We start from the raw sequence: 26,204 nt of genomic DNA, 5'->3' as shown, positions 1-26,204 counted from the left end.
ATAACAGCACAAAAATGTGATGAAATGTTCAGCATGATTTCTCTCTTCCCTGCCTGAGCTGCCTCTAGCCCTGAGGAAACGGTGTTACCTTCTTCCTTTCTTAGAGAAACATGTATTATGAATGACATAAACCTTCCCATTAGTTAACCCTTCTGATTGTTCCTCCATGTCACTGACAACCTTCGGCTGCAGTTGCATACAAAAAGCATAGCTTCCAGCATAAAGCACTGCCCTCCTTTGGATTAATACTTAAAATAGCAGGTAGGCTGCAGAGCTTGGACAAACTGTCAGCGTGATTCCAGCAACATCTCAGGTTTCATTTTAACAAAGCAGCATCGTGAAATGGGACTTGACGTGTACAGCAAATAAGGCTAAGCTTGACCTCTTTCAGTGAAAGATGCAGCAAAAGGAAAAAGCCCATCAGGTTTCTCCACGTGGCCCATAGCAGAACGAACAGTGCACAGGCAGGTTATCGCACACAGCTGGAACAGCGGGAGCACGAGGAGCCCAGGGTGCGTGATTCGGGTACCCTCTGTGCCTATAAATCCCCAGCCGATGTACGCGTGTTTCTGAGTCCTTGCTGAAACCAATATTCTTATCAGATTTATTAGCTCTGCATTACAAATATACTTTCTTGCATCATGGATAAATAACATGGAAATTAGTCCGTATTTGTACCAAGCATTGAAAAATACAGTGACAGTATACATTTATAATGCCCTGTCGTCTTTGTGAAAGAAGGCAGGGCCACTGTTTTTGTGGAGACTGCAGAATACTGGAACACGTATCTCATATACATCGTGGGTATCTATATGCATGACTTCGTCTTTCTGTGATAACCGCTGCTGCTGCTGCAGTCTTTTAAGGAACTGTGCTATTAAAATGAATGATGATGATGGTTTCCAAAGCGCTGGAAGAGCAGAATCCTGTATTGCTGCACAACGCTGGAGGCCGCAAGAAGGAATAGTGCTGGTGTGGCATGCAAGAGCGTATGCAGCTCTCTGGAGCTGCCAGCTGAAGCAGTGCCATTCTTCAGCGTGGTGCGAGCAAAAGAGACATTTCGTCCCTTCTCTCCCCCTGCCTCCCCCAGACAGCTCGCAATCCAGATCAAAGCATCTTGTTGTCCACCACAGGAGGCAGGGCTTTGAAGAGTGAAAAGCTAGGATGGGAGGTGGGAGGTGAGAGCACTGTAGGAAAGAATTTGATCAGGGAACTAGAAACAGGTCTGGGAAACAGGATTTAGTTTGTGTTCAGGCTCAGTCTAGTTTGAAAATACAGTGGATGCAGCCTTTTCTCATCACATTTCAGTTTCTTGGAACAAGGCCAACCCACTTGGACTGAGGACAGAAAAGAAAAAAAAAAAGTGAGAATTTTCTGAGTAGAAAAAACTTTGAATTACAGTAATCAGCTGTAATCTCAGCTCTCCCCACCCCACAGCTCCTAAAGAGTGTCAGTAGTGCTCTAGTCTGTAGCTGTGCTTGAGTTTTAAGCTTGACACAATCAGCTCAGTCTTAGAATTTTATTCTGCTTTGGGCAAATCAGGTTAATGTTCAGAGTCCAGCCAAAAAATATTAGCAAGGCTTCAGCTTAGCAATGATTTCTGTGCAGTGAGCGTGCTGGGGTTCAGCTGGGGATATTTGCCTATCTTCTTACAGGATTTGACACCAGCATACTACCAATCTGTAAGGATTCCTTAGGCTGGATGTTCAACAAACTTGACATGAACTATGACCTGCTGCTGGATCCCTCGGAGATCAGTGCCATTTATCTGGATAAGTATGAGCCATGCGTCAAGCCTCTCTTCAACTCTTGCGACTCCTTCAAAGACGGAAAGCTTTCAAACAACGAGTGGTGCTACTGCTTCCAGAAGCCGGGCGGTGAGTTGTAGAATTTGCAGTGCAAAGAGAAGTTGTTCGAGTCTCCTTGCGTTTCAGGTTTGATTGACCTGCTTATAGAGGTAGTTTGGTAATTGGCAGTCAGCGGCCTTAAAAAGCTCTTTTCTCCAGCGCTGGTGTGAAAGGGCATTGTGTAACAGTATTTAATGTGACAGACAAACTACATTAATATCCCTTGATCATTAAAACAAACAAAGAAGTAGTAAGTGCCAGTGCATACAGTCTAGAAGTAAGCTCTATTGCTGATAGAAAGCTCAAGAACTTACCCTTTATTAATGCAAAAATTAGTCAATTAGCAAATCATAAATAAGAGAGCTGGCATTATGTCAGTTTGGTGAAAAGAGAGGAAAAATGGTTTAACAATGAAAATGGCCCCCAAACACTATTCTCAACTACAGCGTGTTGCTTTTTTTTTTTTTTAATTAGTGGAGCTAATGACATAAATTTGTTTTGCAGTACAGTACCAGCATATGGGCTTCTTTCGTTCCCAGGTGTACAGTAGTCTACATTTCATGTCAGTAGTGAAGCCAGTCATTACAGAGCCTGTCCCGTACCATCTGGAAACTGATTCTCATACATTATATTTTAGGTCTTCCTTGCCAGAATGAAATGAATAGAATTCAAAAGCTAAGTAGAGGGAAGAGTCTGTTGGGTAAGTTTGATTACTTGCTATTCATTTACTCAACTAATTAAAGCTTCTGTGATTATTGTAACTTTATATGCAGTAATGGTTTTTCAATTAGAGACTAATGTTTTGAGTCAGGAATATGCACCACAGAGTGTAGGCCTGACACTATGAAATTAAACAAATAATGAGATAGTAACATACAGAACAGGTGTCAGTGTGGCAATGGGTTCAGAACTAATTTACAGCTCTCCAGAAATGCAAAGCCTTGTTCTGCACAGAGCTCAGTACTGCCTTCATCACCTCGTAGGTCAGAGTAAGTACAGAGGCTGCTTGATACTCCAGCCTCCCATTTTTGAAGGGTGACCGAAGGTGCCACAGAGCAAAACCAATGGGTTCATGTCTTCTTCCAGTTACGGTGTAACGCATGCATTCCTTGGGGTTCGGTTTTGCCTAATCACCCTTAAAAATATTTCAGTATATTCTGTGTGTATGGAAACGGGAATTCATTTCATCTCATTTTAGGCAGCCCTGCCGGATGCTCTGTGCAGTAAGATGTGATAATGCCTGCCCTTCTCTCTACTGACTATTGGGGCCCTGAATTGATTGAAAACTTACACTGCTCTGACGCATATCTAAAATTAGGTGAAAGAAATCCCCATATGGCATTTTGCCATTTAATTGCTGAAAAATAGGGTTGTTGAACTGAGTAAATTTAAGGTAACTGATTCCATACCCTAAAATCACAGGGTGTTCTGTAGCCTAGCGTTTATGTGGTGGTATCTTACTGAAACTTCTGTCCTAGTGCATTTGTGTACCTAGGGCCAAACCATGTGAGCCGTACCAGTACAGATTAAAGTCTCTGTTTACAGAAAGCGCTGCATTTCACCCTTGAAGAGTCTGGCTTACCTCAGACCCGGGCTGTCGGGCCCATCATCGCGAACCCGTGTCAGGTTCTTACAGCATCACTAGCTGCAGCACAGAGCGTGCACCTCAGCTCTGCTGCAAGGCTTCTCAGGTTGCTCTCTGCTTCTCAGGTTGCTCTCAGGTTTTAGTCTGATTAGCCAACCCTACAAACAGAGCTTCTGCAAAGCTCATCTTTGCCAAACCCTGCCATTTCCAGATGCTGCTGCCATTTGGACGCAAGGTTCAGGTACCTTCCGAACAATCCCAACCCGGATTGTTGGTTTAAACTAGGAATAAACATTCCCAAAGGCCGCCGGCACTGTGGTTTAGTTCCATCATCCTTTCATAGCAAGTTCACATAAAGATTAAGATGTTTCAGAGTTACAGCTCCTGCTGTTCATAGCTGTGGGAGCAAAGGGAGGATTGATTGCTCGCTTGTATGTATGCTCCGTTCAGTAAATATTTTGCATTTGCGTTCAAATGCATGTTGTGGCAGAGGAAGTCACCGTGTTCTCTGTCTCATGGGTGTCATGATTTTCAAAGCCACCTAAAAGAATAAGAAGCCCAGTTCCTAATAGATAGCTTTGGCTATCCCATATTTATTTTATGCTTTGCTGTTATTTGCTATATGCAATAAATGTCATCTAGGTTGAAACATAAGTGGTTTGTTCCAGTGTGCAGGGAAAAATGATGGCTGTATTGCAGGTAGTACAACATGCAGGCAGTTGTAGCACATGTCACTGGGATCTGATCACAATAGCAGGAGTAAAATGACAAAGTAAAAGCACTAAGAATGGTCCCTTAACACAAATAACTTCTAGTCAACTGTATTAAAAAAAGTGAAGGATGAAAGTGGCTAAGCTCAACAAATCAAGATGTGTCAGGCATAGGTTGTTCCACAAGCTAGAAAATTATAATATAGAGAGGAACTCTTTGCTTCACCTACTTTGAAAGTCTGCCTGCATAATGGCACCTGTCTGTGAGATTTTAATCTGATCTCATAGCTATTTATACAGCGGAAAACATTGTCTTTTCTCTTCACTGACTGAAAAATCATGCAAATGGAAACCAAAACATACACGTGACAAGAAACACACTTGTAGCAACAATAAAGATTGAAAAGAGAGATGAATATTTTCAGAGAAACTAACCTTTAATTATTCTCTTTCCTCCTCTATCCCTGACATACAGAGCACAGCATTTCCAGTCTGGGCAGTACGCATGAAGAAGTTTTCTGTTAACTTGTATCTATTGATAAAAAACGATGACTTCTGATATTTTGTTCTCTATATATTTTTCAAAACACATGACAGTCGCAACAAAGTACTTCAAAGCCATTGCCATTAGATATGTTGAATTTGGAGGCTTTCAAATAGAGTCTAGCATCCCAGGGGACTGAATTAAAAAGTAAACAGCACTATTCATCTTTTCCTACCAGATTTATCTAGAGTACAATTAACTGCAGAGAGTGTACTTTTAGAACATACAACTGTGCAGCCTGATAATGCTTCTCCCACATCACTAAGGTAATAAATTTCTACTCCCGTCACTATTTTCTTCTGTATCAGCCCTGTGAATTCAGCTAATATAACAGCTAATACAAGGAGCTTTATGCTGGCTAGCACTTAATTCTGTCAGGCTTTTACCTGTGTGCTTCACTATCTTTAGCATATAATTATTCTCCCCATGTCCTCTGAGGAAGGGGAGCATTATATAGATAAGGAAATGCTGCAAAAAAAAGAAAAAGAGAGATAGGTCTGGATCCGTAAAGAGGATATAGATGCAACAGGGCTGTTCAAGTTTGCATGGAATACTTACATACTCCATGGGACAGAGAGGTGAGGGAAGCAGGATTCACTATCCTGAGGCAGTTCAGTGGGGAGTGACTAACATTTTGTAGTGCTTAGTAGCAAAGCTGGTCCACCAGCGATCCGCTCCACACTTGTGGGGTAGCACCACCTGTGCAAGAACCTCTGGAGAGGAAAACTCCTTTCTCCTTCCAAAGTCCGCAGATGTTGTCTGATGCCAAACCAAATTATGGGGTGCAAGAGTCCCACTAAATGGGCTGTGTGGATGCCGTGCTCCAGACTAGCAGAGCTTGTAGCCAGAGCTTATTTCCAATGAACGCAGGGGCTGATTTGTGTAGGATTTACAGGACGAATCACCACACTGTGCAACACTTGCTCCCAGGGACTCGTGATCCTCACCAGATTATCACCTGCACCTGACACGTTGGAGAGGACATGCTGTAATCTTCCCTCTGATGCTTGGCAAATACTGTGACATTAGTATGCGTAGCTAAATATTTAAAGCTCCGGTGGTACATACAAATTGGCACAAATTTCCTATGCAGAAGGAAAAGTACCTTCTACTCTTCGCTGTGACCCAAAGTGTGAATCCTTTCCACGCACAGTTATGTTGGCAGCGAGCCTGGGCCATAATTTATTTTTAAATCTATGGCTTTTACAGGCAGCGTGGAACATTTTAGTACCTTACAAGAAACACAGTGAAACTATGCAAAAAGGCCTGCTTCAAAGAAGGGAAAGGTTGCATTGCCCAAGGGAAAGAGAAAGCATGAGACAGTTTAAAATGCAGAGGCTGCTCTCTGCTCACCCCGTAATGCCACCGAGGTTCCCCCTTTGGTTCTTCCCTGGAGCCAGATGCTCGTCTGATGTAACAGGGGAGCTCCAGTGGCACGGGTGCAGCTCCACTGATTTACACCAGCTCAAAATCAGCACCTGAGCGCTTTTCCCAAGCTTGTGTATAGTCTGATACACACCTGGAGTGCTTAACAGGAGGACAGGAGCATAAATATGAAAAAAAAAGAAATTCTCAATCAATGTTGAAATAAAGGTTTGAACAGTGAGCAAAAACCTACAAAAGCAAATACACGTGCGTGTTTATTAGAACCATTTTTTTAATAAATAGTGAAAATGGGTCTTTGGTAGTCATCAGTATCCTTACATTTGTACGTGAACATAACAGTGGTACTTTTAAGCAAACCTGCTATAAAAGCATGCTTTGAAGTTGTTTAAAATACTTTCACTAATGGATGTGAAGTGGTCTCCAAAACTGATCCAATATACAAATATTTCTGCAGCTGTTCAAAGATTTCTGCTCTCATTTTCCACACCTACATTAGTGGCACTCAAACATTAGGTAAGATCTGCAGGGCGATAAGTTTGGAAATTCAAGGATTCACTTTATATAGATGTGCCTGTGTGCGTATGAGACTGAGTGACTTCCACTTTATGTCTTTCTTTTATATAGGAAATTTCATGACATTTGGGCAGCACCTTCTGATTTATTTTTTCTGTGAGAAATAATGGACGTAGCCCCTTTGACACATGAACTGTCTGAAGAGATGCTATACACATGGAACTAGTTAAGAAACTTACTGCATGACCAGTAAATCACTGGTACCTTTGACAAAGGAGAAAAATACTTTCTCAAAAATTATTTGAGACATGAAATTTGGGGGCAAGGGTGGGTTTCTGCCATGTTTCAAATGGAAGCAATTGGCAAAGAAGGGAAAATGACTGTATTGACCTCCCCTGGGAATAAAGCTAACTCATCTTGAAGGACAAGAGGGCTTTTCATATTGAAGTACATTTGCTGTATCTGCTGAAAATGGTGGGAACAATAAAACGGGTTTCTCCCCGGAGCTTCCCTGTCTGCAGAAGGCAGAATAAACCACACTCTACAAAGCTGAACTATATTGGGTTTATTGTGAGACAAATCTTGGGCTTCAAATCCAAAGACTTCCTGATTTCAAATCCTGTTGCCCCTCTCTGTAAAGCTTATGCATTACTTCTCCTTTTATACATGGGAACACTCAGTAAGTAAGTCGCAAGTTGTGCTTGAGATTAGTATGAATAGCAAGCAGATGGCAGATACCTTCCAGGGATAATTACAGTGTTGTGGAAAGACTTATATGATAAACACTGAAGGAGTGCAAATGGAAGGCAAATGCAGAATTAATGAAGTTGGGGTAATAATCCAGTTGGGAAGAAAAGTTTAAAACCAGGAGTTAAACCTGAAAGGGGCTCTGTGGGAATATTAATCACTCAGGGACAGACTGAACCTAGCTCTAGTACCGTATGCCATCACCCTCCATGTGCTATATATGCACAAACATTTATGCACTGTGCAGTGACCAGGGTGGCCAAAAATAATCATATATAATTTCTTCTCCCTTTTAGGTACCAGATAATCCCATGTATTTTCTTGCCAACATTGCAAAGATCTTCATGTAAATAAGTGACACCTTCATAATACTCTATGTACCTGCGTGCTTCTACAGAGGCTTGCATTACTGATTATACCTTATATTTTATTCAGGTGTTTTCATCCCACGGTGCAATGAAGAAGGTTATTACAAAGCCACTCAGTGCCATGGCAGCACAGGGCAGTGCTGGTGTGTTGATAAGTACGGGAATGAGATAGCTGGCTCAAGAAAGCAAGGGACAGTTAGCTGTGGTGAGTAATGATGCGCTCTCCTCGGACAACAAAGGAATTAACACTGTTGTAAGCCCTGCCGTTGCTGTACGATGGAGTACGATAACAAAAATGACAAGAGGGAAACATGACTACCAGTGTTTAAAGTGTTCCTGTATTTTCCCATTCAGACTACAAATGGGGCCCTTATATATGTATTGGTCCTTTGGACTGGGAGGGGCGGGGGGGGGGGCTGCAGAAGAAGTTAAAAGTCAGTAACCGCTGATAAGAAGGTATTTTTGCTAGCAGCCTGGAAAATTTAATTGAGATTAAAATTAAGGCTATGGGATTGCTATGCATGGTTATTAAATATATTGTTCTGTATACTCTGGAACGCACATTTACTGGGACTTCATGAAAAATGTCTTTCCAGACAAAGGAAGGCCTAAACGTGTAAAACTTTATAAATTAACAACCAAGCCCAATAAAACTGCTGACAAGACAATATTATATAGATATGTGAAATCACCAAATAGCTGTTACACCTAGGCAACCAAGATTTCAGCCATATGCCTTCAGAGTGCTACAGCAATGGTTGTGGATGCAACTTTCTTCTGTGAGAAGGAACACAAAAGGCAGAGACCTGGAAGGTCTGAGAGGCCCAGAATCACATTACAGATGTTAAGCTCAACAGCTACATTTGCAGAGCATGGTTTATCCACTCAAATAAAATCAATTTGTGGAATATTTTTAGCCTGGTTTACAGAGTTGTGATGGGGTGAAAGTATTTACAAACAAGTAATGATTGCATGCCTGTGAACTGAGACTCTCCAGTTGAGTCTCTAGGAGGAGGGCGATGCACAGTTTTTCATGCAAGTAAATTTTTCAGAGTAAATTGATATATATTTATCCCAGTTCAGGATGAAAATTGAAATTTAGAGGTTGTTTCATGAATAGCTGAACCGACGAATTTAGAAAGTCACATTGCAAATGACAGTGGCTTGAATGACCAGGGTAGTGATGAACGAGGGATTTGGTGTCATGTGAGGGAATGACCTTTCTTGCTCACCTGTTTCAGAAGAAGAGCAAGAAACCTCAGGGGATTTTGGCAGTGGTGGATCTGTTGTATTGTTGGATGATTTGGAAGAGGAACCTGAAGCAGCAAAAAAAGACAAAGAAGGGAAACTGAAGATTCATGTAAGAGCAGCTAATGAAGATGATGAAGATGAAGATGATGAGAAGGATGATGAAATTGGTTATATATGGTAGTGCCCATCATTTTGAGGACTCACGTTTTGCACAATATTGCAAGTCACATCATATCTCTGCAATTGTATCTGAGAGTATCTGGCACAAATATTCCCTCTCTACTGAATTTAATTTTGTATAGTCCGTTTAATTTGGAAGACAACTTTTTTTCCCAGCAAGGACTGTTTGGAATACAGCTTCTGTTCAGTTGGTTTGGGGGATTTTTGTTCTATCCATGGGGGCAATGAGTTTTGTTTCAAAAACATTTCATGTCTTAATCCTCACTCGCACAGCTTATGAAATACATCCTGTGAAAGAAGAATCGCAGAAGGGGCTCAACAAACCAATACAAGGCTTAGAAGCCCTTCTCATGTTAGAGAATTTGTGTCGTAAATTGTTACCTGGGTCATATCAGAAACAGTCTTTTTTCTTTTATGAAGAAGGAAACGTAGGTGCCTCATTTTCTAGTTCATATTTGTTATGTTCCAGTAATAAGAAGTCAGTCTCTTTGGATAGTGACTTCTGGCTCCTCAGCACCAGGGGTTTAATCCAGAAATAAACCCACTGGTGGGATTTTCTCTTCCTTACATTCTCTGAGAATGAGTCCAACAGGCTTAGTCCAGCCCACACTGAAGGCAAAGCTCCCACCAGAGCACAGATCAGCTCACTGACACTTTCTTTGGTCAAGGAACACAGCCGTGATCTTAAGAGCTGCTGAGAACCTGCAGCTATCACGGAGCAAGCGCTACAGGCAGGGAACAGACTCCAGCTGCCTTTCAAAGTGTTTGAGGAAAAAGTGTTTTCTGAATTTGTAGCATCATAACCACCTCCATAGCCGGTCCTCAGCTTCTGTCTGAACTCATTTTGCACGAAGAGTTGCACTAACATCGTGCAGGCAGCCTCCGCTTCTTGCTCACACGCTATGGATCTGCCTGTTCTTCATTTACTCGTAGCAATGCCTCATTCCAAAGTTATAAAGCTGTCAAAGACACTAACCATCAAAAGTAATAAGCTGTCATTTCTTTAATTTAAATAGTTGATATTTATTTGGCCTGCTTAAAAAAACAACTTCAAGTGGCCATGTTTCAAAAGCATAACCCCTTTGCTCAGTGTGACAAGCTACACACTCGTAATACACACACGTAAAAGAGAATAGCATTAAAATACAATCTGTGCTTCCCACAGCATCTCCCGTATATTCATCAATCTTCAATTGTATCACAGCATATTGACATTAAATTATTTGCTGTATCCTTTCCCACTGCAGTTCTCTGATGCAGTAACGTACTGTGGTGACCTGTTATTATTTCTGCTGTTTTCAGAAACAGTAAGGGGTACCTTAACCCCACTCTTGTGTTAGGATGCAGATGTAAGTATTTTAGCAGTGCCTGTGATTTGCCTGTGAGTTATTTTGCAGAACGAAAAATGTGCTTGTTCCACAGAAAACTAATTAGATCGAATCTTTTTTTTCCTCTGAGTTAGTGTGGGAAATAGAGGTGGAGACAGTGTGGAGTCAAAGCATGGCTGGTTATATATTCACTCAAAAGCAGGAAAATACCATGCCGGTCGGCAGAAGTTAGTTTTTTTAGGGTCACTGGCCCAAGGGCTGTGGTCCTCAGCCCTCTGCAAAGTCAGTGCCCCCTGCAGAGCCTGGCAGGGCTCCGCAGCCCGTCTCCCCCTCTGCGTAGGACCTCTGCTCTCAGACATGATCCCAAGGGCGATACAGAAGAGGAGCTCCTTTCAGACACCATGTGTTGCAGGGGCTCAGTTGTTTTCTCCTCTTTCATTTCGTATTTATCTAGATGACCTGAGAACAAAGAGCAAGCCTGCGTAATTGTTATTAATGCAGAAGGATGTGTAAAATCGTGAGGAATTTGTTGTGTGTTGTTTCACGCCCCCGCATCCTCCCAAAAATCTGCCATCGTCGCAGTCATTTGCAAAAGGCCTGTAATCCGCCCTGCCTCAAATCCCTTTGGTTTTCCTATAGCTTTTGAAAATTTATTTTAAAAATCACACGCATGCACGCACGCACACACACGCTGTTTCTACTTACCTTTCAGAGAAAATGATGCTGACTCGCAAGAGGAAGAGATACAACCAGCATTTCTGCTTCCCTAAATAGTATGATTTTGTGAGAAGCAATTGAACACCGTCAGTAGCTTGCTGCTTGAACAGCATGGCTTGTTCCCTTCTGGTATTTTCTTAATTAAACCCACACCCTCTGGGTCTAGTTCTGCTGTCCTGTGCGGGACCTGCCTAAGGCACAGAGTTGTCATTTCACTCTGACATAAAACTGAGGTCCACGATCAGTAGAGTTACGCTTATCGTCCTGACTGCACTCATCCTCCGCACACAACTCGTGTTTTCTGCTCTCCTGTGTCCTTTTGCAACGCCGTAGCCTGGAACTATGCCTTACTTCAAAGGCCACATAGTAAATCCCTTCTCCCTGTCTAACCAAGCCCTCGCCGGCAGCTCCAGGGTCCGAGGTTGCAGCCCTTCTGTGTCACGTGCAAACGTGCAAGGTGCTTAAATAAAAGCTGTTAAATAAGCCTTTACAAGTGAATATGGACATCTTGCAGTTTGCATGAGCAGACTTGCCACCACCATCCATTCCTCAACACCCCTGATTCTCTCCTAGCTGTAATCTCTCAGATGCAACTACCCCAAATCAGAGCTGGCAGGTTTTATAGCTTTCTCTTAAACTATAAAACAATTACTATCCACACACACACATAGTTTAAGCCCGCTGACCTGGATTTAAGACGACACCCCTGGCCAGGCGATCGTTCAGTCACCTGCTTCAGTTGTTCAGATGTTCTTCTGAATCAGGGCCAGCATTGGAAAAATGCCATTTTATTGACTAGTTCCGCCAGGTACGACTACAAGAGTTTAAAGAGAGTAGTGTCACGTCGCAAGGGGTCACAGCCTAGTCAGGAACAGGGCAGGCAGGCTGTCGTGCTTGGAAGAGCAGCTCAGACTGTGGATTGCTTTAAGAACAAGTTCCCAAATACCACAAAGTTATTTAGCAAAGCCCTTTTGTGATCCACTGGCATCCTCCAGGGGTTGGGGGATCTGCAGCCTATATATACATATGTATATACATGTGTGTCTGTATATATACATTTATACACATATATGTGTGTGCATACGTGTGTGCGTGTGTCCAATTTGGGAAGACGCATTAAGAAAATGTTTTATTTCTTTAAAAGAAACCAGCGATTCTACCAAGAACCAGTTCTCTTCCAGATCAAGCCCCTTCCATTCGTCATGCTTTGTAAAGGATTTAATTTGCTTCCAGCTTAATTTAATTCCTTTCTTTTTTTTTCTTTTTTTTTTTTTTTTTTTTGCAAAGCAGGACTTCTCATCTGCATCAAGTCATTGACCTTCCAAACATTTTCTCATTGGTGAAAAATGGAATCAGAGTTGTCCCATTCTTTGAGAGACACAAACCAATTTTTAATCTCATTTTCTTTTCATATTAGAGACTATGAAATACTGTTAGGCATTGCTTTATGTTTCAAGGTGTCCTTTTAACTACTGTGGTTAAATCAAAATCTCCTTGAGTTCAGATTTCAGCACAGTTGGGTTTTTTGGGTCATTACTGGCCTTTGCTGTGAACGCAAAGAATCCTTTTCCTTTTCTTTGCCTTTTTTTAAGCTATTCTGTACTATCATTTTAAACCATTTGAAGTGTTTATTTAATATTTATTCTACAGTTTATATTGAAAATGTAAAGTTTATATTTAAAACAACACTGTTTGTTAGTGAATGCTTCTCTCCGCCTCTCCAGCCTAGTCTGTTAGTCTCAGTGTACATTTCTGGCATGGGAATATTTTGATATTAGGAGTTTTGTAGCATTTTTCCCCTCAAGCAGCAAATGACATAGATCTAAGGTCCCCACTTGGTACAGACCACCAGATCGCTCAAGCTTAGCTTCCTACATTTGTTGGCTTCTATTGCAGTCCCTTCTGTATGCCATTCAAGTTCCTTTAATTCATAGACTGCTTTGTACAGTTACTATACATCAAAAAGCCCTTTCTACAGTAGGTGGGTTTTGGTCTTTTTATACTTTTCTCAATGCTGTTGATGTCCGTTACTGTTAAACGTGTAGATCAGTAAGGAGAGATCCAAATATTACGTGTTTCAGTTTGATGTCCCTACTGTAGATGGATGTAGACTATCATAGTGAGTAGAATTGCATAGTAAATTCTGAATGCTTTTTCCATAAGGAATTAAGTGGAATGTGAGCATTTTGCTATCTTTGGTTAACTGTAAATGCTTAACTGTAGTCTGAAATAGTTGCATTTTTGTCTGTCTCAATAAATTTTAATTTGTCTGCGACTCCTTATCGCCTGTCCTGAATTTTATTAAACTTTGGGGATCAAAAATACTGCAGTACCTTGAGTCAGCATTTAATCATGCATGGAAATGGACGGTCTTTTATATTTGGGTTATACCTTATACCTCTGTTCAATGTCAGCTGTAATCTGTGAAGTTAATGTAAGGTCTCTAGAAAGCTATATTTTAAAAGCAGAAATGAAACCAAACTGAAGGTAATAACTGTACCAAACCCAGAACTTTTCAAATCACATGAAAATTGATTTTTAATGAACTAGCAGGGCTGGGGGGGGGGGGGGGGGGGGGGGGTGGCGCTTTCCGTTTTACTTCTTCCCCAGTTTGAAAATGGTGTTTTTCTGTCTCTTCTGAAGGTATCCAGGGAAATTGAATAAACACAGATACATTCTAGTGTGGCCATCATCTACAGTATAAATGAAGACAAAATTATATTGAATACAGTTGGGGGGAAGCCACCCTCACTTCAAATACCTGGGTTTGCATCTCTATTATTAAATTAGAGCTCCTCTTTAATATTATTAACTAATTTAAACAGCCAACATTATTACAGTGCTAATTACAAAGTTAAAAATGTTATTCCATCACCTTTCCTCTGTATGTGCACTATTAAAGTACCGCATGAAAGCATGAAACATATTTCCAAACATTTCTGCAATTATCATCTCATCAGGTGTACAGTTATAACTAACTTGTCTGTCTGTACACCATTGGCTGAGTTGCGTCATCTAGGGTCAGAACCTGCCTTAAATTTCTGTTAAATTGACTGCATTCATTAGTTTATTTTTATTGTGGGTACCACACGTTACTTCCAGTATGTTACCTTACCTGACTCTGCGAACAAATGGGTTTCCCTTTCCAAAACCACTCTGAGACTCTTTGAAGTGTTTGATCTTTCATGTTTAAGTGATCCAGCTGTGCCAGATGTCAGATACTGTCACACTGAGGCCTGGAAGGCAAGCAAACCAAATCCAAAGCTTAAGAGTGTGTGAGTTGCAAATGAGGTTTTTAGTTGTTGGGAAGGGTTAATGATTGGAGGGTTTGTTGGGGTTTTTTTAATATCCCTTCTAGATTCAAAATTGCAGGCATCTTGCAAGCTTTGTTTTGTATTACACATGCATAGCTATGCACAAACACATCCCTCTTCTCTAGATACAAATGTGTGTGTGTATATATATACGTATGACCATAACGTGTGTGTGTGTATGTATATATACACGCATATACTGTTGTGATCACCTGCCCTGAGACATGTTGGTCAAGGCCAAAACATGCCAGAGTATTTTGGGGGAGCAAGGGAGAGTTCACAACGTGCACGGGGACTGAAGCCCACAGTTAGCCCGGCCAGCAGCATCGCTCCCATCTCGGAGGAGCTGCTGGGCAGAAAACTGGCAGGTCCCTCCCATTACCACCCCCCTGCTTTGGTCGCTGCTGTCTTTAGACTCTCCTGTTTTGGGATACCCTCCTCTGGGGGTTCCTTCTGTGCCTTATACAAGGTTGAGCTGGTGTTTTATCACCCGTACTTTGCTAATCTCTTCTGTAACAATTTGTACTGAGCTAAACGCTGTGAATTGGTATTTTGGTTTCATACACTAAAATACTCGTAGTAGATTATTATATCCCACTTGTCACGTCCTGATAAGCTGTGTTGATTTATATTTAGCTTTTCCATACTTTCGTCCTCCATTTCGAATGAGGATCTTGGACTCATTTTCATGAACTCCTTGGAGGGAATACAGCCTTTTCTTCCCTGGTGATACTGAAGAGTGTCTGTGGCTGTAATGTTGTCCCAGCAATGGCAAAAGGTCAGTTTGGGCTTAAGGCGAAACGACCCGCAGGGATGGCTCTTACCTGGAGGACAGTGGAGTTCATCCCCACTCAATCATTGTACTTTGCATCCCCAGTAAAATCTGCCAGAGCGGGCGGTACCGCACTGGGGGGGCTGATACCTCTGCATGGAAAGAGGCACACGTGGCAAAGTTACAAGATTAACCATTTACAAAGGAATAAATAGCCTTTTTTTCCCCCGGTTTTTTTTTCATTATCTTACTGATACTATTTTGCTAATGATTATACTGTTCTTGGGTTTTTTCTGTGAACCCTCGACTGTGAGATGCATGAGTGCACTTACACACACACATGCAGAGCGTTTTATTTTCTCTCTTCTAAAATTTTCTGTTGCGAGCCACACCAGCTATAAAACAGTAGCATTACAGCCTTCACTGATGATTAGTTTCCTTTTTCCTTAAATACTGACAGTCAAAGGGTGAGATATTAAAAGGAAAAATCATGTCACAACAGCTTTGCACACTGTACAGCTTTTTGAATAGATTAAAAAGAAGCAGAGAGCTATTAATAAGCTTTTGACTTTCTAAGCACTCCCATCTTTGAAACTAGACCATCTTTCTCAGAGGGGGTGGGGGAAGCAGAGTGAAGAGCAGGCTTTATGCAGTCTTGGAAAAAGAAAAATAAATGCTGAAACAAATAGATTTAGGTAAGCTGTGACTGGGAGGGGCAGACCCACTGAGCACGGACAGAGCAGTTCTACCTGCTGCTTTCAGGACAGAGCCTAATTTCTTCAGTGGAAATTTCCCACTGACTCGAGCAGTTCAGGATCAGCCCATCACAACCCACAAACTGCGGAGGCAGGTTCCTGCCGCAGGCTGGGGTGGTCCTGTCCCCTGTGTGCACTATCTAGTAAATGCTTGAAATGAATCCCTGAAAACTAGGATTTTAAAAAAAAAACAAAAGCCAAACCACACAATGGCACTCCGGGAGGAAGGAGAGAGCGAGGCCAAAAGCAAATTCAGATTTTGCCAGCACTATATCAGCCCAGTAATGAGGCAGAGGTATGTAAAAAGCTCTAATGTGTGCATTCAGTGGCTATGAAGCCACCACCCCCCCCAGCTGTAGCTGTGCAAGAAACCCCTCTGCTGACAACAGATTTAGAATGAAATACGGTGTCTGGCAGCCACTGGTCTTGAGTATCAACTTCTTTCACGTATCACTATAAATTCCTGCAATTCCGCATTAAAGGGTTGGGCAGAGAGAGAGTTTGTAAAGAAAACTTAAAATGCAGGGTCTTTGCCAGGTAGTAACTGCCTTTTCTCATCTATAGTTACTCAATAAAAATCATTGCTGGAGCATGACTCTACTTCCATTTCCAGCAAATACATTTGCAATCTGGCCCTTAAACATGGGAAAATCGACCCCAGAGCGTATTGTTAGAGGAAAGGTCCAGAAACACATTGGTTTATGCTTTGAAAACATATTACCTCTGAAATTATTTGCAGGTTTTGAGACACTTGCAGGTTTTGACACCGTTTTTTCTATGTTGAATATCACAAATCCAGTTAATGCAAATATATTCAGGTAGGAGTCTGAACGAGTAGGAGCATACAGACACAGCTTTGCTCCATCACAGATGATATATCAATTTATCACAACTGGCAAGGAATTGACCTAAATAACTACTAGCCTAAAGTAAAATTAAATAAAACTGAGACTGTAACAAGATGTAAGTTTTCACAGATTAATGTAGGCTATTGAAATACCTTGGGTTACAAGGGGCTATTACAGAAGATCAATATTCCCATTGCTTTTGGTACAAATCACGTAAGAATCCACCACTTACATTGAGCTTTGGTGGCCGTTAGTGACACTAATGCTGCAGCTCCCCTCCCCTCCTACTGCAAGAGCTGCTGCTATAGTGAGAGGAGATGGGGTACAAATAAATACATCTGCTAAACTCCTCCCTTGTCATATACCACATCGGCCAGCTTTGAAAGGTGGGCACTATTCAGTTACACAGAAGGAATTACCATAGATTTATTTTGGCAAGCAAGAGAGCACAATTTGGCTCAGCTGGCTGCAGCAGTAGAGACAAACATCAGGCTGGTTGTTAAACTACCCAAAATAACTCTGATGATATCCTCTCAGAGCAGGGCTGTCGTCCCGTCTGGTCTCAAGCCCAGTTTCCATCCTCAGTTGAAATCATGCTCTCCTAACCGATTCTTCTGTAGGGTTTGGGGTTGGGGTTTTTTTCTTTTTTTTTTTTTTAATTTTGTCTCCAAGCCTATGAGTTAATTAAGTTTTAACAATGAGCTGTATCACTGTAGAACAGGATATCTGATTGCTCATCTGTTTTACATAATTGATTAATTAATAACCTTGCTAATTGAGTCTCATGAAATCCTCTGTTAAACTGGAGCAAGGGTGTGTCCCCAAACCATTGCTTGTAGGGTTACATCAAAATCAGGACATTTTGGCTGCTCCATCTCCCCCAGGCTCCGTGGTGCAAGTCACGGCACAGCATTAACTCAATGGGGCTCCTGGGCTGCTGTAGAGATGCATGATTTGGTGGGTGACCCTTGTTTTCACATGTACCCCAAAATTTCAATTTTTTTTTCCTTCTACACCCCTAGCAGCAGGTCCATGTGTTTGTGAACTCCAGGGCTGCCTCTCTTGCTTTACACCACCAGCCACCGCTTACGTTGCACAGAGGTACAGCCTCACGGCCAATTTTAGTCAGCGACATTTTCCACCACTTTTGGCCGAGTGCGAGTGCCAGCACAGCTATAAAATACAGTGGCAAAGCAATCCTCTCCCCACACACTACCTGAAAACTGCACCGTGAGCTCTTCTGAAAGGCGCTGCGTTCAACACGATGTGACCTACATCTTTTCTCGGGAGCAATCACGGCTGAAATAAGGCATAACATGATGGATTCTGTACTATTAAATGGAAGAGGACTATCCATGGAAATAACCACAGACAATAGTTTGCATTTTAATGTCATTTCTTTTCTTCTTATTACCCCTAGACATGGAGCACAAAGCGTTTCTACCACGTGATATCGGCTGCAAACCAGCAGCAAGGCGGAGGGCTGCAATCTTTGCCTTAAACCCTGCTCCTGAGGGTGCTTTCCAAACCAGCTTCAGTCAGAGTGAGCAGCAAATATTTTCTTCCAAATCTGTCCATTAGCGAAACATTTTTTCAGTCCTAACCCGCTCGCATCTAACTAAGCATAAACCCACAGCAACTTCACCAAACGCTCAGGGTTTTTAGTCCACTCACGGAAGGCAGGTGAGCAGGGACATTCCTGCTGTGCTCCGGGCAATGAGTTAAAGACGTCCTAAGACAAAGCAACCAGATTCCGAAACAGCAAATGAAGGTCTAACTGTCATCCCTCACCTTCGTTTTCAGAAGTCGTCACCCAGGAGGCCAGGGTGTAAATCCGCCAGCCCTCATCCATCCCAAATCTCTTCCCACACCGCTTGGTCCACCCGCAGTACTGATCTCCAGCTGCTTTATAACCTCTGCAGCAGTGGCTGAGCCTCATCCCTAATTCAGGCTGCGGTCCCACTGGCGCTGAAGGGTCTTGGCGAGGGCTCGTCTTGATGAGAATTTAATCCCGAGGATCTGGAAAGGATTTAGGACGTGGAAACAAAGAGATGGGTTAAAATCCTACATGGTGGACAAAAAAGCTGTCTTGATACGTGTATCTGCAGAAGCAGCTAGGGACAGCGAACATTTATTTCTGAATATCACAAGGATTCCCAACTCATGGGGGGAGGGGGGGGGGAAGTGGAGTGAATCAAGAGACAAGAGTTAGCGATCAAAAGCCCGTTCTAAATGGCTAAATTAGGGAAGATAAATGCCATCCCCTTTTTTTTTAATCTATCTATAGCGGTGTGAGAAAGGCTGGCGGCATCACTCCTGCCAGGATCATTTGTACGTTGGGGTGGAGGTAGGAAGTGGGCTGGTAACGCGTCTTACTTCCACACTGCTGGTGAATTCTAGAGTAATGAATCCAGGGGCTAATTCATCGTGCCTGCCATTTCAAAGAGCCCTGATAACCTCGTCTCTTCTTGTTTTCTTCTCTAAGGCTTTGCAGATTTACTAACACAAGCTTTCCCTGAAGAGGGATCACATTTCAGGCCTGAAATGCTCTGATTATTTACAGTTTGTCACACCATAATTTATATTTATTGGTTGTGGCTCTTATTTACACGTGTTCATTACTTTCCTATTTTAGTCATTTATCCTGCATGTCCCCCCCCCACTTTTTCAATTATTTCGCATACTCACAGTTTATCAATTATATTGCCAAGCTGCACTTAGAGAGCATAATTTGTTTCTAATGCATGATTTTTTGACAGCATGATTTGTTTTCATGTTTGCAGAGAATTTTAAGATGACAGTGACTTTAGGGCAGAGAATAAAAAGTTGTGAAGCTTTTTCCTACAGGGACTTGTACTCTCACATATGCAATATGCATGTTGCATCGGCAGCATTTGCTGACCTGCTCATCAAGTCCACGTTGGTTCAGCTCTCCGTGCGGTTTCCATCCTCCCAGGGGAGTGTTAGAAACCCTTAGAAATTATGTGTGCTCCCTCAGTGCTACTCCCCTATCAGCCAGTATTGCTGGGTCAAGAGGGGCCTGGGAGGCTGATAAAGCAACTTCAGTGGGCTGAAAGGGTCGTTGAGCCTTGCCGGCTCTGGCAGACCCCAGATATGGCGTTCCCTTCGGAGTAATCATCTTTAATGACAAGGATGGAAGAGCCCTGCCTGCCCATCGCTGGGTTTGGTTGGGAAGCAGACGGATCCTTTCTAGCAAATTGCTGTCACGAAGAGAGTCCCTGTTCAGATGGGGCTGTTTTAAGTGCAGTCCCTCAGCTCTGACCTCCTTGGTCCCTTTGCTTATTAAGAGCAGTGAGGGGTTTTTTTCCTGCTATCTATCATCTGGCTTTTGGAGCTTTACAGGCTGTCATGCTCAGGCTGGCGAGGCAGGAGGATCCGCTCTTCAGAGATGAGTGCCAAAAAGCACAAACCCTCCCGCCATCCTGCAAGGAAAACATCCAACATGCTTTACTCTAGGACTCATTACCTGCGTTTATTCATTTACTGAGGCAGACTGGCCTTTCCTATGGATGGTGACTCTCCAAAAAGCTGAAGAAATGACAAAGACATTTTCTGGTATTTGCTGTCTTAGTGGTCTCTATCCCCAGTCTGGAGCTTGGCAAGTGCAGCCCAGCTAGCTCCATTGGTAGAGCACGAGACCTTTAATCTCAGGGCTGTGGTTTCAAGCCCCCACGTTGGGTGCCAAAAAAGACGGTTGTGGTTTAACCTCAGCTGGCAACGAAGCCCCACAACGCTGCTCACTCACTTCTCCTGCCTCCCCACCGGTGGGATGGGGGTGAGAATTGGCAGAAAAGTCATGGGTTTGAGATGAGCACAGTTTAGTAATTGAAATAAGTATAATAATAAGTTGTAAAGAAAAGGAAGATAACAAAAAGAGGAGAAATAACACCCGGGAAAGACAAGTGATGCATAATGCAATTGCTCACCAACTGATGTCCAGCTAGTCCCTGAGCAGTGATCGGCCACCCCCGGCCAATTCCCCCCAGTTTATATACTGAGCATGACGCCCTATGGTATGGAATATCCCTTTGGCTAGTTCGGGCCAGCCATCCTGGCCATGCTCCCTCCCAGATTCTTGTGCACCTCCTCTCTGGCAGAGCATGGGAAACTGAAAAGTCCTTGACTTACTTAGAATAAGCGCTACTTAGCAACAACTAAAACATCCACATGTTATCAACATTATTCTCATACTAAATCCAAAACATGCACTGTACCCGCTACTAGGAAGAAAGTTAACTCTATCCTAGCCGAAACCAGGACACCTCCTCTCCATGCTCATTATCTGCCAGGGATGAGCCAGTCTGAGCTCTGGCTCTCCAGCACAAAGTCTTTTGTGGTTCCAGCATCCCCCAGGAGATACCCAGCCATATTCAACCTAAATTTATCGGTCTGCAGCTCCAAGCTGTGACCAGAGCTAATCATCCTCCCAGTTTTAGCCTCATCCACCACCAGCGCAGGGTGAAGGAAGAAGAAAGGAGAACTGCTTTGCATCAGAGGCTCGTTTTCAAAGACATGGCACATTAGGAAGGGAGCAAGTAGTCTGCTGGGACACAGCACGGTATAGACAGAAGCGCCAGCTCAGCAGTGACTCAGGCACAGAGGAAATCTTTTCACCCTTGGGTTCTGAGACCCAAGATTCAGCAGAAAGTCAGCCGCATTTTCTCTACTGCAGCCCCTAGACCTGTTTTCCTCCATGGTCTCTGTCATTGAACCCCTGCGGTCTCAGAGCGTTTTGCTCCCGTGATCCGATTTATTCTGTCCAGCAAGGCTGTAAGGGAGGATTTATGTTAACAAGGTCTAAAGCAACCGCGTCTGTTAGTTGCTGAAAGCAAATCAGGCTCCGTCTCAGCAAAAGCCCCAGTTAATTGGGCAGCGCTGTACCAGTAACAGGGAGATGTGGCACTTTTTTATCGCCAGAGTGATTTTTAAAAAAGCCAACGAGAAGAGTGGGGGTACTTGAAAGGGTTCAGGGAGGGTGAGACAATAGATGTTCATTGAACCATTTTTTATGTCCAGGAAAGGCGAAAGCTGCTGGATGAGTTTGGTGCCCTCAGAGAAGCGGCTGAGATCTCATGCTTTGTCGTCGTCTGGTTTTTCCTTTCTGCACGTGTTTTTGGAGCACGTCGGTAGCGTTGGTAACAGTGGTTGCGATAGAAACACGGCCAAGTCAAAGGCTATGTCTTTAAAGGACCAAAAGGCCAAACCTGCGCCCACATGTGACGTCCTTCATGTCCTTCCTCTTCCTCCCTGCCTCTACCTTGCTCCCTGCAAAGCCCTTTCCAGGGTGTCTCAGCCCGCCGGTGTCAGGACAGATGGTTCCCAAACATCACTTGTCAGCTTTGCCCAGCTAAGAAACCCGGGCTGAGATGGACCTTCTGAGTTTGCACCTTCAAAAGATATGCAGCTGCCTTGGAAGATGTATTTCAAAACTAAAACATTTTGTATTTTCTGACCTAAAAGTGCTGCATTCGTGGCTTGTCGAACCCATTTAGGCAGCAATTCATTTCTGAAGGTTGGAACTGTCTTTTGAAAAATGTATTTAAATAGATATTTGGAAAAGGTAAGAGATAGTAAGAATGCATTTCTTAAAGTATTTATATATAAAATCAAAGCTTTTCACACTGAATTCAATAAACTAGTTTTATAGGGCTCTAAATTTGGAGTTTGGTATACAATATTGGGAGTCAGAAGCAAATTTTATAGGATTTTATATGACTGTGTAACAAAGAGCATAATCACTTTTCAGAGAAGAAAGCTGTATATGTCTTACAGCTTTGTATAATAAAATTACAAATGGGACATCAGATGGGATGTTTAATTCCTAGATTGGGTACATTAAAAAAAGGTCATTTAGGTTAAAAGAAATGTATTCACTCCTTGGCCAGGGCTGTAAATCAGTGCAGCTCCACTGAAAGCACATAACTTAAAGAGATGCATACCGAGGAGGACCTGACCTGTAATTTTTGGATCAGAAGGAATCACAGGAGATTCACTGTCATCCTGCAGTGCTTATGAAGGCACTTTGAACCTTTGGTCCTTTCATATTTTGAGTTAAAAACTAGTATTTTTAAAGGCAAAGCTATCACATGAGAGATACCTACAATTTCCGAGAGACTGATGGGGAGTTTGGGGTATGTCTCTGGGATGCAATGGCAACGAGCCCCATCCTCCGGCGCCCTTAGGGCTCTCTCCTGCTGCTTTTTGGTACAAAACCAGCTAAATCAAAAGCATTTCTGTTTTGGCAGGGAAACAGCCAGGGCCATCTCCTGCCCTGCATGTCCCAGGCTGGCACTTAGCAGGAGCTCAAGGCACCCCGGCCGGCCGCGGGCTCATAGCCAGGTGGGAACCGCCAGCCTTGGCACGTGGCCGAGGACGGAGAGAGCAAAACAGAGCAGTGGGCAAAAGTTTATACTTCGCTGCACCAAGCTTTTTCAGATACAAGCCACAGCTTTTCTTCCTATCCAGATTCATTTAGCCCTTACACGAGTCAACGGGGATCGGCCGTTACTGGGAGCTGATTCATGCCCGCTGAACAGACTTCGTTAAGCTGCAGAAATTTCGGAGAGGATATTTTGGGCAAACACGCGTCCCTGACTTTCCGCTACTGCCGTTGCAAAAGGGCTCATTCAACGTGGGAGTGTTCAAGCTGCAAGTGTAACACTGCATTCCTTCTTCAGCTCTGCAAATGATTCTTTTTTTTCAGCAATATGTTATTGGGGGGGGGGTTACAGATATTCCCCCCTCCAACTTTCTACAAGCAAAGCCTTGTTTTCACCTTCAGTCTGACCTTGTAATCCATGGTTGGTTTCAAATCAGCCATTCAGTGTGGTAATGAATGGATTAACTTTCTGCTTTCTGATGAATAGTAGGGAAAATGTTTCAGAATTATCAAAAAATAATTGGAATTAAAATTGTAAATGGTTTCTACAAGGGACGTTTTTGTAATTAGTTGAATTCGTGTGATGGAAGCTATTATAAATAACAAAAAAATGTATTTACCTAATCACTGGGAAAGTGCACATTAGCTCTCTAATTAGAAGTCCCTCACGGCTCTACTACAAACTTTGGACATAAAATAATTTGTTTCATGCTTCCTTTAGCAGGCAAAGGAAATTCCTTCAGTTCCATGCATGTCCACAACTGTGAAGGCAGCTGCAAATTTAATTGCCAAATTCACAATCATTTATCTCAGCACATCCCTGCAACTTCCCAGCATCTTGTCCTGAGCACAGCCCACAGACACCCAGAGCCAAACTGGTCTGGCCCATTTCGGTCACTGCTGACCCGATACATCACTTTGGGTGCTACCGCAGGGACAAGGTTACAAGGTTGAAGCAGGTTCGAGCACCCCTGGGTGCAGAGGGATGGGATGGAGCAAAGCCACGGGTGCTCCGGGCACTATGCCGTGGGCTTTTGCTCTGGAATAAATGCCGTTTTCTGTTGGCGTGAGCTTGGTTTCTTTTTGCTGTAAGTCGCCTTGCAAACTGCTCTCAGACCTTTTGCCATCCTGCCTTCCACGCAGAATGAGGTTATCACGGACAGAAAGGGGCTTTCTTTTTAGAGACACTTTCTCATTCAACACACCCCACTTTTCTAACTCCAGCGAAGCATTCCTGGAGTCCCCTACCCACACCCCTAGGCAGAGATCAGAGCAATCCCACATTCCCTGGGTAACAAGTACTTCTTATATCTATAAGTACCTGTGGGTCCCTATAGCTGTAGCTACGGTATGGGATGGTGAGGCTGTGATGTTGATGGAGGGGATTGCTGCATCCATAAAACTCAAGCCTAGATCAAAGTTCTTTAAAACAAACACACAAAAAAATAAGAACAACCATGCAGCAAACAGTTGCAGTATTTCACTGCATTTCAGATGAAGGTTAAATAAATAGCTGCTCCTAGTACACTTGCTCTATTTCCAAAAATGGGCGCACTACAGCTAAAGTTATTTTTTAAATAACAATATCATACATATTCAGATGAAACTGCTGTGATATAGCTAGTTCATCTGACGATTGTGATTTTCATGCCTCTTAGAGCCAGGCGTGAGCTCTTGTTGTCTGAGCCAACAGTGTGATGTACTTTGTTGCACAATTGTTTTTCAGCTCTATAGAGAGTCAATTAGATGGTTTGTGTGCTTTGAATTAAGCACTTGCCTAAGCGTCCTTAGATGTGGCTGTAGGAAAGTGCTACAGGTCCCTGGTCTGGGCTGCACCAGGGCAACAGGGCAACCTCCAGGTATGGTGAGAGCCCCAAGTTTTGACCCCCCCAAATGACATCACATCTGTTTCTGCCCCAGATATTTTATTTCGGGAAGGTAAGAGAGCTTTTGTAGGTCACCGAGGAAGGGCAAATATGTAGTGTCTGCAGTCAGCAATACTAATTACAGTGGGTATCATGGGTGAGGCAGCACTTTTGTAAAACTTTTCATGCCTAAGCCATTCTCCCAAAAAACTCTGGGTATTTCATACAGCAAAGCTAGTATCTGATGATTAAGTCACATTACAGCCGGGGTTTTTTTTGATACATTTGACCTATTTTGTGAATAGCGAACACAGATTTATCCTTGTCATTCTAAATAGCTGTTTAAACCTGCTGTGTTAAACTGAGCAAAAATGAAGATTTTTTTATTATTATGGTTACAGAGATAAATTCATAATTTGAAGGGGCTTTTTAGGATCCAGTTTGTATGATGAAAATCCTTTTAAATGACTGAAAACAGGAAACACTATTTTACAAATGAAAACAGCCTTTACCATTTAAAAATATACGACCTAGTCAATCTACTTAAAAAACTTTATTCACTAGATACATTTGGCACGGTATCAATTTCTGCAAAGGGGCTTATGTTACGTTTCATAGATAGCCTGACAATTAAAGTTGCTGCTCTGCTGCGATTGCCATAGAACCACAGCACAAACACCCTCTGCGCTTGAAGGTAACTACACAGAAAAGTGCTAATGTCTTTTTTTTCTTCAATATCCCCTAGAGGGTAGGCAAGCAGAGGGAGTGTATGATTGATGATGATGCTTTCTGTTTTCCAGAATCTCATAATCAATTAAATTATTTAAGTTTTTGAGATCAAGAGAGGAAAAATACATAGGTTTGGAAATTAAGGTATTAGAAGTTGCCTATCTAAGACTCAAGGAGATCAGCAGACCTCATGGTAATGCAGCTGCTTTCCTTGTCTCCGCTCCCCACCACACGTGTCCACGCTGGGGGACACCTCCAGGCTATTTCCCACCCTCCACAGGTAGCTATTTTGGATGTAGAAACACAATTAACTTTTCAATGCGGGAATACCAGCATCACTGGGAA

The 26,204-nt window shown here is 42.8% G+C and overlaps 1 protein-coding gene across 1 annotated transcript in view; it reads left to right on the top strand.

Annotated features, from left to right (window-relative positions):
• The window catches only part of SPOCK1 (SPARC (osteonectin), cwcv and kazal like domains proteoglycan 1), a 324,902-nt gene extending 311,451 nt beyond the window's left edge, over positions 1-13,451 (top strand). Inside the window, exons 8-11 of the mRNA XM_049829957.1 lie at positions 1,656-1,877; positions 2,485-2,547; positions 7,768-7,905; positions 8,942-13,451. Coding sequence (XP_049685914.1) covers positions 1,656-1,877; positions 2,485-2,547; positions 7,768-7,905; positions 8,942-9,132 — 614 coding nt within the window. The 3' untranslated portion in view covers positions 9,133-13,451. The remainder of the gene's footprint in view (positions 1-1,655; positions 1,878-2,484; positions 2,548-7,767; positions 7,906-8,941) is intronic.
• The last annotated feature ends 12,753 nt before the right edge of the window (positions 13,452-26,204 follow it).

The sequence above is a fragment of the Accipiter gentilis genome, chromosome 26 (genome assembly GCF_929443795.1).
Source record: "Accipiter gentilis chromosome 26, bAccGen1.1, whole genome shotgun sequence".
Classification (NCBI taxonomy): Eukaryota; Metazoa; Chordata; class Aves; order Accipitriformes; family Accipitridae; genus Astur; species Astur gentilis.
The sequence above is the reverse complement of the archived record's forward strand: the minus strand, read 5'-3'. Positions and strand labels throughout refer to the sequence as shown.